Source organism: Gorilla gorilla, chromosome 8, assembly GCF_029281585.2.
Source record: "Gorilla gorilla gorilla isolate KB3781 chromosome 8, NHGRI_mGorGor1-v2.1_pri, whole genome shotgun sequence".
Classification (NCBI taxonomy): domain Eukaryota; kingdom Metazoa; phylum Chordata; class Mammalia; order Primates; family Hominidae; genus Gorilla; species Gorilla gorilla.
The window spans coordinates 116,120,332-116,134,226 of record NC_073232.2 but is presented as its reverse complement, the minus strand read 5'-3'; the positions used below and the strand labels follow the sequence as shown (position 1 = coordinate 116,134,226).

General features: G+C 51.1%; 1 protein-coding gene across 3 annotated transcripts in view; it reads left to right on the top strand.

Annotated features, from left to right (window-relative positions):
• The first annotated feature begins 3,971 nt into the window (after window positions 1-3,971).
• The window catches only part of SH3PXD2A (SH3 and PX domains 2A), a 259,162-nt gene continuing 249,238 nt past the window's right edge, over window positions 3,972-13,895 (top strand). For 2 of the 3 annotated variants that reach the window (XM_055352883.2, XM_019034749.4), the window contains exon 1: window positions 3,973-4,515. In XM_055352883.2, the coding sequence (XP_055208858.1) occupies window positions 4,444-4,515 (72 nt within the window). In that variant the 5' untranslated portion in view covers window positions 3,973-4,443. Of the gene's footprint in view, window positions 4,516-13,895 lie in introns of all 3 variants that reach the window. The other variant, XM_004050045.5, reaches the window with a different exon arrangement.

Below are 13,895 nucleotides of genomic sequence, written 5' to 3'. Positions count from 1 at the left end.
TTCCCCAGCAAGGACAAGAGAAGCCTGACAAGCAATTTACTTCCCTGGGCAGTTGGCCTTGCTGTCTGCTCCACACTCAGGTGGGACCATCCTCAAGACACTCCCCAAACATAAGTCAATAAATATATCAGGGCTGATTTGAGAGAGAAAGGGAGTGGGGGAGAAGAAAAAGGAGGAGGAGGATGAGAAGAAGCAGAGACAGAAGCGTGAGCGCTGGACCGCTTACAGTCTGTAGAAGGGCAGGTTATTCGTCCCAGGCCCTCCTGCCTGTCCCTGTGGCAGGAGGTAAAAGTGCTAAAACCACTTTGGCCAGAAGAGGGCCCCAAATTTCACTCAAATTTACACAACTCAGAGGGAGAGTCTTGCTAGACCTCAGTTTATGTAAGTTATCCACCACCGTACAGCATGGAAAGGGCCAGAAAGAGCACCAGAGACCCAGACGTGGGAAAGAACTTCAAGGTCACAGGCTGGTTTGTGGTTAAGCCAGGACTAGAACCCAGGTTGGGTAATTCCTGCTCTGAGACTCCAATTCTTCTTCTTCTTAGGCATCACTTAGCCCCAGCATTATCTACAAATATCTGCTGAGATCCCAGTAATTTAAAAAGACAATCATTTATTGAGGGCCTGGCATGTATAAAGCTCTGCGCTGGGTGGGCAGGTGTGTGTGGCAGGTGACAGAGGTGCTGGATGATGGGGGTGGGGAGGGAAAGGGTGGTGTCCATGTCTAAGTTCATGGTCCTCAAGGCCTTCAAAGGCTTCTTACTGGTTTAGAAGGCACAACCTAAAGCACAGGAAAGTTAAATAACAATAAAAGATATAAATAAGGTTCAATACAGTGAAGGCTGAGCTGTCATAGGGTGATGTATGATTAGTAAACAAATGTATGATTAGCAGTTGTCATTCGATTTCTGAAGAGGAAGAGAAGGTTCTCTTGTGCTTTCACATAGCACACTGTGGTTTCCAGTACTTTCCTGCATGTTGTCTTCTTTGGGGGTGGTCACAAAGACCCTACATGGGAGAGGAGGTAGGGCGGGTTCTGCTTTAGGGGAGCTGATGGAATTTGCACGTACACAGAGGACCATGGAGACACACACGGCCTCTGCTCTAGAGGATTGTACAGTCCTCTTTATTGGGAAGTCCAGGCATCACGAGTTCATATGCTTGTGTGAATGGAGAACTGGAACCAGGGACTCCAGGGTTTGAGTGAATGCAACATTCTAGACCTGCAGGTGTGCTAAGTGTGCCCTTTAAACAAGCTCTTCTTGCCCTAGTATAGGCACATAAATGTGGAGGGGAAAGACAGCTGGTTTTGGACTAACTGGCTATGTGGCATCAAGCAACTTGCTTAGTTTTTCTTGGCCTTGGTTTCTTCGTCTGTAAAATAAGAGAAATAAATAACCTCTCTTGTCCCTTCTAGTTGGAAAGTTCTTTGATTCTAAGCATTCTACAATTACCTGTTTTCGAAAATCAGATTTTCAGGTATCAGTTTGCATCTTTATGTTGGCTTCTCTTTCCCTTACTTATCCTAAACTTAAAAAAATTTTTTTGCAATTATATTTTGTCATTTTAAACTCACACAATGTCCTTAGGTTGGAGTCATCTCCAGTTCATGGGCGGAGGTGGCAAAATAGGGGTTTCTCTAATCCTTTATAGCACTAGCTCTTTGAGCAGATGTTTTCAACACAGGCCATCCTATATACCTACTGTGTGCCACGCATAGTTGGGGTATTTAATGAATGATGCACAGTCCCTGTTTCCAAGGAAACTTCCCCCAGTCTCTGTCATTTTTGGGGGATTGCCAGGCACATGTGAGGCATTCAATAAATGTGTATTGAACAGAAAGGAATTCCCAAGGCACTGTGGGAAATAAATCTGCATGAGGTTGAAATGTACCCAGAGAAGAGATAACCTGCACCATTTCATACTTAAATCCCCTTGGACATACGGCCCCAGTACAGAAAAGACATTTTTCTCCCACAGGTAGAAATAACTTCTGCCCAGATCTTGGCACCATGGGGTTGAGTGGGGAGCACTCAGTTGCTCCCTCCAGTAAAGGTAATTACGGAACAAAGGGGGAAGTTGGGAGTATGCTCAAGTGAGGCTTAAAGGCCTGAATTTATAAAATGTCAAGTTGCAGGGAGTCTTTTAGGCAGGAGAAAGGCTACCACTTTGTAGGCCGCTAGGAAGCGGGGAAGAACTGGGCCCTCTCTCCTACAAATTTATTGTGCTTGGTGTGTTCATTGTGGATCTGGGTCCGAAAGAAGGGTAATAAGGAAACCACTAGTGCTGTTTTAGGTGAGCTGACTGCTTTGATTCACAAGGGGACCCAAAGCAAACTAAACCCCCTCCTCTTCTTCCCCCCACAACAGCTAAACACCAGCCCCCCTCACTGGTGGCTTCTCAGGTTTTATTAGCACTTCCAGAAGACTTTGCCATCCACAGAAGATGAGTTATCCGAGAGCCATGATGAATCTCTTCCTCACAAACTCACAGGCTGTCTTGATCCATCATCAGAGAGGACCTGGAGCTGGCCAGCACCCTCCCACGTTCGGGAGCTCAATATGGAGGGCCCGTTCCAGGTCTACCTCTCATCCCTTCAGGGAATAATCCTTGCTCATGGAGGTAGTGCCCTGTCCTCCCATTTTCCCATCAGCTGAGCAACATTACCAGGTGCACCTTCCCCCAGGACTCCTGCTCCAACATTCACAAAGGTTTTCTGTTATCTTCTCTGACCAAGAAGCTCTGGCCTGGTGCCAAGATCTCTCACAGTCTGAGCCCCCTAGGCCCATCCATCTTTTTTTTTTCTTTGTCCTGTGCCATCGTTTGGCGTCCTGGCGCCCTTCCCCAGGAAGGTTGGACGAATAGTGGGTTACTCTGTACGGAGCAAATATGTGAATAAATAAAGCCTTAGATCTGTGCCTGGGTTCTGACAGTCTAGAGAACGCACAGAAGAAAGTATTAATGCAATTAGGTCATAAAATTATTTGTCCTCTTTTCAGATGTTTCACATTGGTCCACAGTCACAAAGCTTTATTGTGATTGTGTAACAACTGGAGTAGTTGTGAAAACACTACCCTTTAAATGTTTGAAAGCAGAATGGGAAAAAAATGTTGAACTAGAAGTGGGGAAGCTACATTGAATTAAGTAGTAACTGTGCTCCAAGTCCAGGGACCACGGACAAGTGGCTTGGAAAGTGGGTTTTCCAGACTAGAGGGAGGGGTGAGAATGCCAGAGCCTGGGGCTCACGGTGAGCTGGCCTCCAACCGGGTGGGTTTTCCCACCATTGTATGCTCCTTTCCCTGTCGCCAGCTTGGGGAGGGTCCCCAGGGGAGCCCTGGGCTTAAGGCAGTGGTGTTATGCAGAGTCTGTAATGTTGTCATTGGTAAATGATGCACAGGGTAGTTACACAAGCCCAGATCGATGGACGACTCAGGCAACGAATCGATCACTTTTCCGGGGAGAATTCACCCTTTATGACCTGCAGAGGGTCAGGTGGTTCGTCCAAAGAGGCTCTGGCTTGAAGGATTTAAAGCTGGCCTTTTCCCCATTCCCATCTCCTCCTCGGGGGCCTGGGCAGTAACAGCCGGGTAATAAACTACTTCTCATTAAAGAGATCTGGGGGTGGAAGTTGTAGGGGGGCATAAAAGTGGGGACAAAAAGGCAAAAATCCGCTCCGAGGCGGAAAGCCAGGATGGGGGCGCGCGGGGCTCACTTTCCCCGCTCCCTCTCCCCACGAAGCCACCCTGAGTTTTTGTGCCTAGCGAACTAGCCCGGTGCTGCGCCAGGCCGCTGGCTGCGCGCTGGGCTCGGGTGGGGGCTCGTCGGCCCGCCCCTGCCACTGGGGCCGGGCTGCAGCCCCCTCCCCGTCGCCCCGAGCCCCTCCCCCGGCCCGGAGCCCCTCCCCGCGCGCTTCCCCTCTCTCCCCTCCCTCCCTTCCCTTCCCTGCCTGCCAGGCCCTGCCTCCGCCTCCTGCGCCCACAGCCTCCGCCAGCGCCGATCCCCCCGGAGCCCGAGCCGGAGAGCGGCGAAGGGGAGCCGCCGGCCCCTCCCCAGGACGCTGACAGCAGGCTCCGGGGCCCCCGCCCCGTCCCCTCGCCGGCGGGACACACCCCCGCCCCTCCTCTGCTCCGCCTGTTCCCGCCGGACCCACCGGGCGGCGGAGAGAGCGAGCGGGCGAGCGCAGCGCGGCGGCCGCGCGGGAGTGAAGGGGCGCGCGGCAGGCCGGCGGGGAGCCCCCCGGGGCGCACGGAGCCCGCGCGCCCTCCGGGACCCTCCCCCGTCCCTGGGCCCGGACCTGTGGGCGCCGGGAGTCCGGGCAGCGTTCGGCGCGCCGGTCCGGGGTGGCGGGCGGCCCCGGGACCCGGGCAGCTGGAGAAGGAGCCGGAGCCCGGCCGGGATGAGAAGGTGACGCCGCCGGGGGCGCCACTCGCTTTGTGGGGGAAGATGCTCGCCTACTGCGTGCAGGATGCCACCGTGGTGGACGTGGAGAAGCGGAGGAACCCCTCCAAGCACTACGTGAGTACAGCCCCCGCCGACCCTGCTGGGGGTGGCCCGAGGTCCCGGGAGGGCCCCGGATGGCCCCTTGCCCCTCCCAGCTGTGAGGTCCCGAAGCTAAGCGCCCACTGGGCAGCCAGCAGCCGTGGAGTTTCTTCGCAGGGCTGTGATCTCCAGGGAAGCCTCTTCTGTCCTTCCTCGTTCGCACCCCCCCCCCCGGTTTCTTTTTTTGGCATTGGAATTGGCAAGTGGCTGCCCTTGTCTGTTACAACGGTGAAGTCATCTGTCCGCCTTTGATGGATGGTGGGGGGAGCTTTCGTCAACCCCTCGCAGAGCAGCCCCGTCGGGAAAGTGCATCTCCTCGGCCCTCCCCAGGGGCCCTGGGCGCTCACGCTCACACAGCCCGAGATGCTTTCAGAGCTCGCCCTGGGGAGGAAAGCCTCGCGCCCTGCCTCCCACGCCAGCTCTGTCTCTGCCTTCCTAGGCCTGGGGCTGGGGGCAGAAGGAAGCCGCCGCCCCCTTGCCCAACCTCCACCCTCCGCGCTAAGCTTTGATTTCCCTCATAAAGCCATTGTGTCCGTCGGTGTGAGGAGAATTGTGGCTTTTCCTTTTATCCCTCCTCTGGACGTGACCCTTAACCGGGTTCATTTCCTCTTAAGTGATGCTCCATCTCCAGACACGAGGAGGCGAATGTTTGCTGTGGTCTCCGAGGAACCGCCCCTCCCCCTTCCTCCCCCAAACTTTAATGAGAAGGGGTTAAGGTTGACTGGGGCAGCTCCAGAGCCTATGTGACAGTTCCCCTTTCATCTCAGCCGGTCCTGTCTTCCCATCCCTCACACCTTAGGAAGTAAACACGGTGTCCTTGACCCCTCTGAGCGTCTGTGCTCCTATACTTGAGATAGAAGAGACCCAAGCACAGAGGACTGCATGTTATTTGCAAATTGGGTATTTAGAGGAGCAGTTCCAGTGCTCAAAGCATTAATCTTAACAGTTAAAACAGGCGCTGGTTCCTGCCCTGGATTGTACATTGATTTCTGAAGTGCCTTTTCTTCCACTGTTGCAAAGGGACTGGGGTTTGTGGCAATGTCAGCCTCGGGCTACTCTTTGCCTTTGTCACCAGTGTAGCTCTAAACTTTGAGTTTCTTTACAGCTGAGCAAATGCGGCTGGGCTCATATGGGGAGGAGGTAAATGTGGAGGCAGGTTCCTGACTAGGCAGGGAGGTGGGTGCCTGTCGGGTCCAGTCCCTGACACCCTTAGAGAGTTGTTTCTTTTGTGTCATCTGGTCCAGCAAGCATCTTCTGCTGCTGTTACAAGAAAGCTCTTTTTGGAGGGCTTGGGTCACCAGGTGGTCAACCTGCTCTGTGGACAGATGTCCGTTTGTATATCCCAGGGTTTATTTTTCTCAAATGTTGCAGGCTAAGTTTTAAGGGTTCTCATTTGTAGTCCTCGGTTGAGCTTGGCACTGCATTCAACAGATGGCACTCTGCTCTGAGACCCAGGCAGGTGCGTTTCCAACTCTGGATTTTAGATGAAACATCACATTTCAGCTCCCACCGATGGTGCCCAAGGTTGCAGATGCAGGACACACTGGTAACAAACTAGAACTGGGGCCCACTGCAGACAGGATTGAAAGGCAAGATTGCTTGCTGGGGTTCTGAAGTTAGACGGTCTTGCTCAAAGCCTGGCATGCAGCCAGTAACTAGCTGTTCCACCTTGGCAAGTTATTTAAACCTCCCCCAGCCTCAGTTTACTCAATTTCAAGTAAGGATAATAATAGTATGTACTTGTTGGGAGAATTAAATGAGATCATCTATGTAAAGCACTTAGCCCAGTTCCTGGCATGCAGTAAGCTCTTATTAAATGGTAGCTTATTATTGGTGAGATTCTGACTAAGAAAGTATTTTTGAAAAGCAGCTATTAATGGTCTGGCAAAAAGGAAGAAAGATTTTGGGTTTTAAGATTGATAATAACTTGTTCTATGTGAAAAACACAAAAGTCCTGTCCAGTTCCCTCGAAATGATCATTTCCTTCCTTTTTACAGACAAAGTGTTTCCCGGGACGTCTCCGCTTCCCGAGTAAGAATCGATGACATTATGTTTGGGGGGGCAGGGAGTGATGTCACTGAACAGATGGGGCCATGCAGAGTTCTGAACTAGGGTTCTGGAAAACAGTGAGAGGAGAAAGTGTTACATGTTGTGGAATTGTGGAACGGGCAGAGACCCGAAGACTCATCTGGCTCAACTCCTTCATTTTACAGATGAGGAAATGGAGAGCCAGATTGGGTAAAGTAACTTGCAACACAGCTACTCACAGCTGGGTTTTTTTCATTGCATGTACCCTAAGTCCAGTTGGGTTTGGCTAAGAGGACAAATAACTGGTGGTCAAAAAGTTTCTACCCAGTTGGGGCATTGTATATATATTAATACATAACATAAGCATATCCAATAATAGAAAGGGGGAAAGAAAGCAATAGAAAGGGCCTGGTGGGACAGACAGGGGCAGGAGGAGCGGGTTTGGGGAGGCTGCAGCCTCTTCCTCTCCTGGCCCTTGCACGGTGAATACCACACACCAGAAGCTCAAGTGTTGTAAGTAAGGCCCTCTGGTGTGGTCAGCTGGCAGGACATGCTGCACCCATCGCCTATGTTCTGGAAACCCTCTACACTGGAGGAGCAAGCCTCCTTCCAGCCTTTCCTCTGCTGATGGTGAATTCTGAGTCTGTGGTTTGGTAAATTGCAGAGCAGAGAAGTTTTACGGGATGTGCATGTTAGCCAGAGCTAGCCGATGAGAGGCCTGGGGCCCACGCAGGAGGAGCTCTGCTGGCTCCAGAGTGCTGGGAACACACTGCAAAGGTTCTCTCAGGACATTCTGCAAAGGGTTTGCTCATCCCCACGGGGAGGGGGAGCTGCGTGAACACGAAGGGTCCTGTGCTTTCGGTCAGTTCATGAAGGCACGCAAGTAGCTTCCATCATGGGGATGGCACTCAGCCCTGGCTTCCTTCCTCTCTGCCAGGCCCCTGCTTGGGGTGGGGTTGAGAAGGGCAGGCAGCTGCTACTAAGGTCAGGCTCCCTGGCATGAAGCTAGGCTCCTTTCCCGGCTTTCTGAGCTGTGCCTGGGGAGACCCTAGGTAAACTGGCTTTGGCCTCTGACCGCTTGTCTTGAAAATGGTCCTGATGATGCTGGATGCAGAATGCAGATTCCTTCATTTGAAAGTTTTTCAGTAAAGATTTGAATTCAGGTCCACCGGATTCTTTGTGCTCACAGGCAGGTATAGGTATATATCAATTCATGTGGTGGAGAAAAGCTCGTTTATCTAAAACAAACAAGAAATTATATCTATTTGGATTTGGGAGGTATTGCACTTTCACAGTTGTTTTATTTCCTGATTGTTTATTTCAGACAAATACCAATCATGAATGTTCTGATCCTCTGCAGGACTCTTTGGGGAATGCAAATAATAGCCAGTTTAGCAGTTACCATCGATGGTAAAACATACTTAACACTCGTGTTTTTGTGTGATTCCTGCAGGTCATTGAATGTACCCTAATGTGGGGTAGGTTTTTGGATTCTGTTTTACAGATGAATTAACTGCGACTTGGAGCAATTCACCAACTTGCTTAGGGTCTCGCAGCTGGCACAGGGCAGAGCTAGGGCAATGCAGGTCAGGTTAGCTCCAAAGGAGGATGTGGATGTAAGGTGGGGCCCTTCTCTTCAATTAGAATCCGGGCAGGAAGGCCAGGCTCAGCCCTGTTCCATGGTGACAGAGCAGTGCAGGGTTGTCTTTAGGACTGCCTCACTGTGGAGACATCTACCATGTGCCCTGCAGGTGAGTTCGTGGTGGGCAACACAGGCGGGTCACTGTGAGGCAGGAGGAGTAGAGCAACTTCAGGCTGGTATCTGGTCCCCAGTAATGCTTAGGGTAATAAATTAAGGGTTGACCCTGTGGACATAATATATTCTTCCTCTGTTTAGATCATCCCAGATTTTATTCTTGGTCCTGGGAGCTACGTGCTTAGGAATTGGCCCCAAACTCATTCATTTCTGTGCCCTTTCTTTTTTTTTTTTTTCTCAGCCCTTAGATTGTGACTCCAGCCCCACAGGAATGAGAATGTGCAGCCACAGCCTGCAAATGCAAGGGTCTTTTTCAGGGCCAGTTCCATTATGGAATGAGTATGGTGTTGGGCAGATCAGTGCTTGAATCCTACCTGTGGCACTTCCTAGTTGTGCAACCTTGGGCTGTCACTCTGAGCCTCAGTTTCCTCACCTGTAACTTCACAGGGCTCTTGGGAAGTTGGCCTGAGATAATTTGGGGTAGTGTCTACCCAGTGCCTGACCTCACCATGGGCATGCAGCATATACTAGTTGCCATCTGCTGTTCCTGATCACCAAGGCACTGCAGGTGATTTAGGACCCAATCGGTCAATCTGAGAGAAAAGGAAAGACTGAGGCAAGAAGGACGGCCCAGCTTTTCACAGTCTGATGGGGAAGTGGGTTACACGCCCCATGGAAAACACCCAGCCTCCAAGAGGAACAGATAAACACAGAGCAGCTGTTCAGACCTGGAGGGGTTCCTGGAGCTGAGCATTGGGATCTGGTGGTGGCTTTCTGGTAAGCTGGGAAGAAACAGAGGTTAGGAGAGAAGGAAAGAGGTTGCTCTGGGTAAGGGCAAGGTCAAATAGGATCCTAGCCCCAAGGTCAGCACCACACATGGGTTAACACTCTTGCCTGCTCTCTCTGTCCCTCTGTCTCTCTTACACATGCACAAACATGGGAACGGTTTCTTCTCTGGGGAGGGAAGTGATCAAGGGGTGATTCACGGGTCTGACAAGGCTCCCTTCTCGTGGAACAACCAACCACATCCTTCAAGGCCGTTGGAACAGGGAGCACAGCTAGCCATTTATCGCAACCCTGTGTCGAGCTGAGTGAGGGCTTTTGGGGGGCAAACCAGGGTAGAAATTACCATGTGTGGTGGCAGGCAGAGGGGAAGGGAAGAGAAGGGAAAAATAAACCTATTTGATGTCAGAGGAGACCGATTCCAGCCCTGAAATACAAGCCCCAGCTGCTGCATTTTCCAAAGAGATATTCCGGGGCCAGCATGAGTTAACTGACCGTGGAGGCTATGAATTAGGGAAGTGTTGTTAGGACTTCTGACTTTGGGTTTGCACAGCAGTTCCCTGTAAATTGCCTTCTAATTGCCTCAGCCTGAGTCACTGACCAGACTATTTCTTGGCCAGAAAAAGTCTAACGGGCAACTGTGTTCTCTTTTACCTCTTAATTAAACAAAATGAAACAAATAATAGAGTTACACACATGGTAGTCCCACTTACTCCTCTCGAGTTCTGAGAATCCAGGAAAGGGATAGTGGATTAGGATAGGGACCCAGGGGACAGGAAGGACAAGGGGTGTGTGTGGGAAATGAGGTGGAGATTCTGGCTTTGGAAATAGGTTCTGAGTGAGGGCCAGAGGTGTTCTCTGCCATGACAATTGCCAAAAATAATGGAAGCGCCCAATAGAGTGATCAGGGCTTCCAGAGGCGGATTCCCAGAGCAGCGTGCTACTTCCTGCCTGGCCCGGGCTTCTGCTGCCTGTAGTGCAGCCAGTCACAGGCGGGCAGGTGAATGGAAGGTCAGGAGCCTAGCTGTGAAGGGGATGGGGGTCACAGGAGGATCCCTCTTGTGCCTCTGGGTAACCCCCAGGCAAGTCACCATATCAGCCACAGAGACTGAGCCCCTGCTGTGTGCATGGTGCCGGTCAGAGTCCAGCAAGGCTGTCCAGACCCCATAAGAACTGGGAGAACTAACATACAAGCACCTACTATGTGCCAGGCAATGCAGAAGATGCCTTTAGAGGCGATTTTGCTTGAACCTCATAACAACCCCATGCAGTTAGGTAGGTGTTTTTATTCCCATTTTATAGATGGGGAAATTGAAGCTCGGAGGGTTCGTGTCATTCTACTCAGAGTAATTCTGTGGCAGGGCTGGGATTCTCACCCTGGTCTCTGACACCCACATCTATGAGTGCCACTTCTTCCCCATCAGAGCTAGCTTGGTGAGAGAGAAAATAACCAGTGAGTCCAGGCAGCACCACCTGGGGATGAGGGGTGCACCTGAGAGGCTGTGTTGTCCCAGAGCACCTGTGTGCCGTATCCCTTGGCTGAGCATTGGGATATCCTGGCCCCACCACTCGCTGCCGTGGGATACAGTGCAAGTTACTTATGTCTCTGAGCCTCAGTTTCCTCATCAGTGAAAAAAAAAAAAAAAAAAGAATATATGGGGAAAGTTGGACCTAGCTCTTAGGGTTATGATGAAGATGAAATGAGTTTGTAATTGTAAAGAGCTTAGACCGGTACCTGGCACCTTATGGAGCTCAGCGTAAGTATTTGCTATCACAATCACTAAGTCCTGAAGCTGTTCAGAGGAGGGAGAGCACTCCGTGAACTGGAGTTTCCAGGGAAGACCGACTGGAGAAGGTAGCTTCATGATGGACCTTGAGGTGTAATTAGGATTTGGCTGGGAAAGAGTAGGATTTAGATGGGAATACTGGGGAAGGGCATTCCAAGAAAGAGAAAAGCAAAGGTGCTGGAGGTGGAACGTGCAAGGAAAAGCTGGGCAAAGCCGAGGGTGGATGAGGGAGAGAAGGATGACAGGAAAGCTCAGGGCCAGCTCTGAGAGGCTCCGATGGCAGCAGAGGGAATTCAGTTTATTCTGTAGACACCTTGGAACCTTCCTTTTCTCCCAAGGGCTTGGCAGAGAGAAGGAGCTAAATAGTCACTTTGAGGTCCTCCTGGTGGGCTCCAGCGCTGTTTTTGTGACTGTGCCTGGAATAGAGCTAAGTAAGGACTGGAACATTTTTCTAGCTCTGCCTGGGGGACTGTTTAGTTGGCCAGCTGGGTCCCACCCCTCCTGTTTACAGCTCTCACTCCTAGGGGTCTGGCTTCCCCATAAAAAGTTGATTGCACCTGGGCTCTTGGGGAGGAAGGGTTGAGGAGGAGGAGGAGGAGGAGGAGGAGAGGGAGCAGCAGGAAGTGAAGTGTCAGCTGCTTTGGGTCTTAACTAGCTTGGGAGGGCCTGATGCAGCAGCATTTCAGGTGGAATAATTTCCATCCACACTCCCCCAGTGGCAAGAGCGAGAATGCGCCCATCCTCATAGGTTCTGGGGGCCAATACCTCACAGTCTGAGGGGAGCCCAGCATGTCTGTGTCTTCTGAATCATCTACACTAATGTTGCCTTCTACTTCAGGATCTCTCTGAACTTGTTTTAGTTGTTTTTTTTTTTTTTTGAGTTGGGGTCTCACTCTGTCACCCAGGCTGGAGTGCAGTGGTGCGATCTCGGTTCACCGCAACCTCCGCCTCCCGGATTCAAGCGATTCTCGTGCCTTAGCCTCCCAAGTAGCTGGGATTACAGGCATGCACCACCACACCCAGCTAATTTTTGTATTCTTAGTAGAGGTGGGGTTTTGCCATGTTGGCCAGGCTGGTCTCGAACTCCTGACCTCAGGTGATCCACTCGCCTCAGCCTCCCAAAGTGCTGGGATTACAAGTGTGAGCCACTGCGCCTGGCCTGAACTTGTTTTAGTTTTAAATGCAGTGCTTCAGCTGGGCATGGTGGCTCATGCCTGTAATCCCAGTGCTTCAAAAGGCCAAAGTGGGGAGGATCACTTGAGGCCAGGAGCTCAGACCAGCCTGGACAATGTGGCAAGACCCCATCTCTACAAAAAAATTAAAAAATAAGCCAGGCATGGAGGCATGCGCCTGTAGTTCCAGTTAGTCAGTCGGCTGAGATGGGAGGATGGCTGGAGCCCAGGAGGTTGAGCCTGCAGTAAACCGTGATCACACCACTGCACTCCAGCCTGGGTGACAGAGTGAGACCCTGTCTCAAAAAAAAAAAAAATTCTAAAAAGCTAGGCATGGTGATGAACACCTGTAGTCTAGCTACCCGGGAGGCTGAAGTGGGAAGATCACTTGAGCCCAGGAATTGGAAGCTGCAGTGAGCTATGATTATGCCACTGCATTCCAGCCTCGGTGACAGCAAGACCCTGTCTCTAAAAACAAATAAATAAATGCAATGCTTCAAACTACCTCTTCATTTATTTGACCTCCACCACACTCCCAGATAGTCTAGTAAACCTTATTCTTAGGGAAAATGTAATAATAAAAATAACAGCCGACCTTTCTAAATGTTTTCTATGTGCTAAGCATTTCATATGGATGTTCTCAGAACGGCCTCACGCAGCATGTAGCTCCCACCAGCATCCATACTGTACAGGTGAGAGCACAAAGGCTCAGAGAGCTCAAATGAATTGCCAGATGCCACGCAGCTGATGAGCTGCATGTGGAGAGGCCTGCACTGACCCAGGTCTGCTGGCTCCAAAGCCTGCCCTGTCCCCACAGAGACCGCTTAATGACACATTACACACCCAGGATGCCTGGGCTCCACGGTTCCACCTTAGGCCTAGTTGGTTGGCTCCTCAAGCCGTGAGATCTTCCACATGTCACCTCCCCCTTCTAGAACTACATTTGCCCATCTAGAAAATGGTGCAACTGTTTCTTTTCAGGCTTGCCTTGCAGAGCGGAGGGCAGGTATAACAGCTGCTTTGGAAAGCACTGAGCCCAGAGATGATAGCTGTGTGAGGGGGTCCCTTGATCCCCCAGTCTGGGTTCTTAATTATCTAGGGCAGGGATGCTATACAAAGTGAGTTGTTCCTGACCCCAGGGAATTTTTAAACAAGGTTCACCTGCCCAGCCACCTCTCCTGAGAAGCCTCATAGACAGAGTCGACTCAGGAGTACTTAGGCTCTTAGTGAAGATCTCTTCTAGAAAACGGCCTCTGGTTTTCCTTCTTTCCAAACCAATCATTTTTTTGTGAACAGGAAAAGACAGAGTTATTCCCAGTCCCATCTCTCCCTGCTGTTACCTGAGCGGAGGAAGTGATATCTAAGTGGCTGAGTTAGCAAAGGGGAAACAGCTGTGGTTTCTGCCGCTCCACTGGGCTACTTTCTCTGTCCCTGTGCTGTCATTTCCCTTTGGCTGGTGAGGAAGCCACCCTCCCCAAGCCTGGGCGGAGGCCCATGGCTGGGTCGGGGTAGACTCTGTGTATGTGTGTCAATGCAGCACAAATTATGCAGTGGGGCAGGTGGGACAATTTAGCCTGTTCCTGGGATCCCTGGAGCATGAACTTCAGACCTGTTGGAAACTGATCACTCTTACCTGATCTGACCACAACTTCAGGGAGTCAGGAATGGAAGTAATGCCCCATGTTGAGAATGAACTTGCAGGGTGTACCAGGTAGGGTAGGGATTGATGGAGTGTGGGCTGGTTTGCACTTTTGCCCATCACTGTGTGGTCCCTGATGGAGAACCCACGTTGTTTTCCTTTTTTGAGGCGTACTTTCACTAAAGGAGATC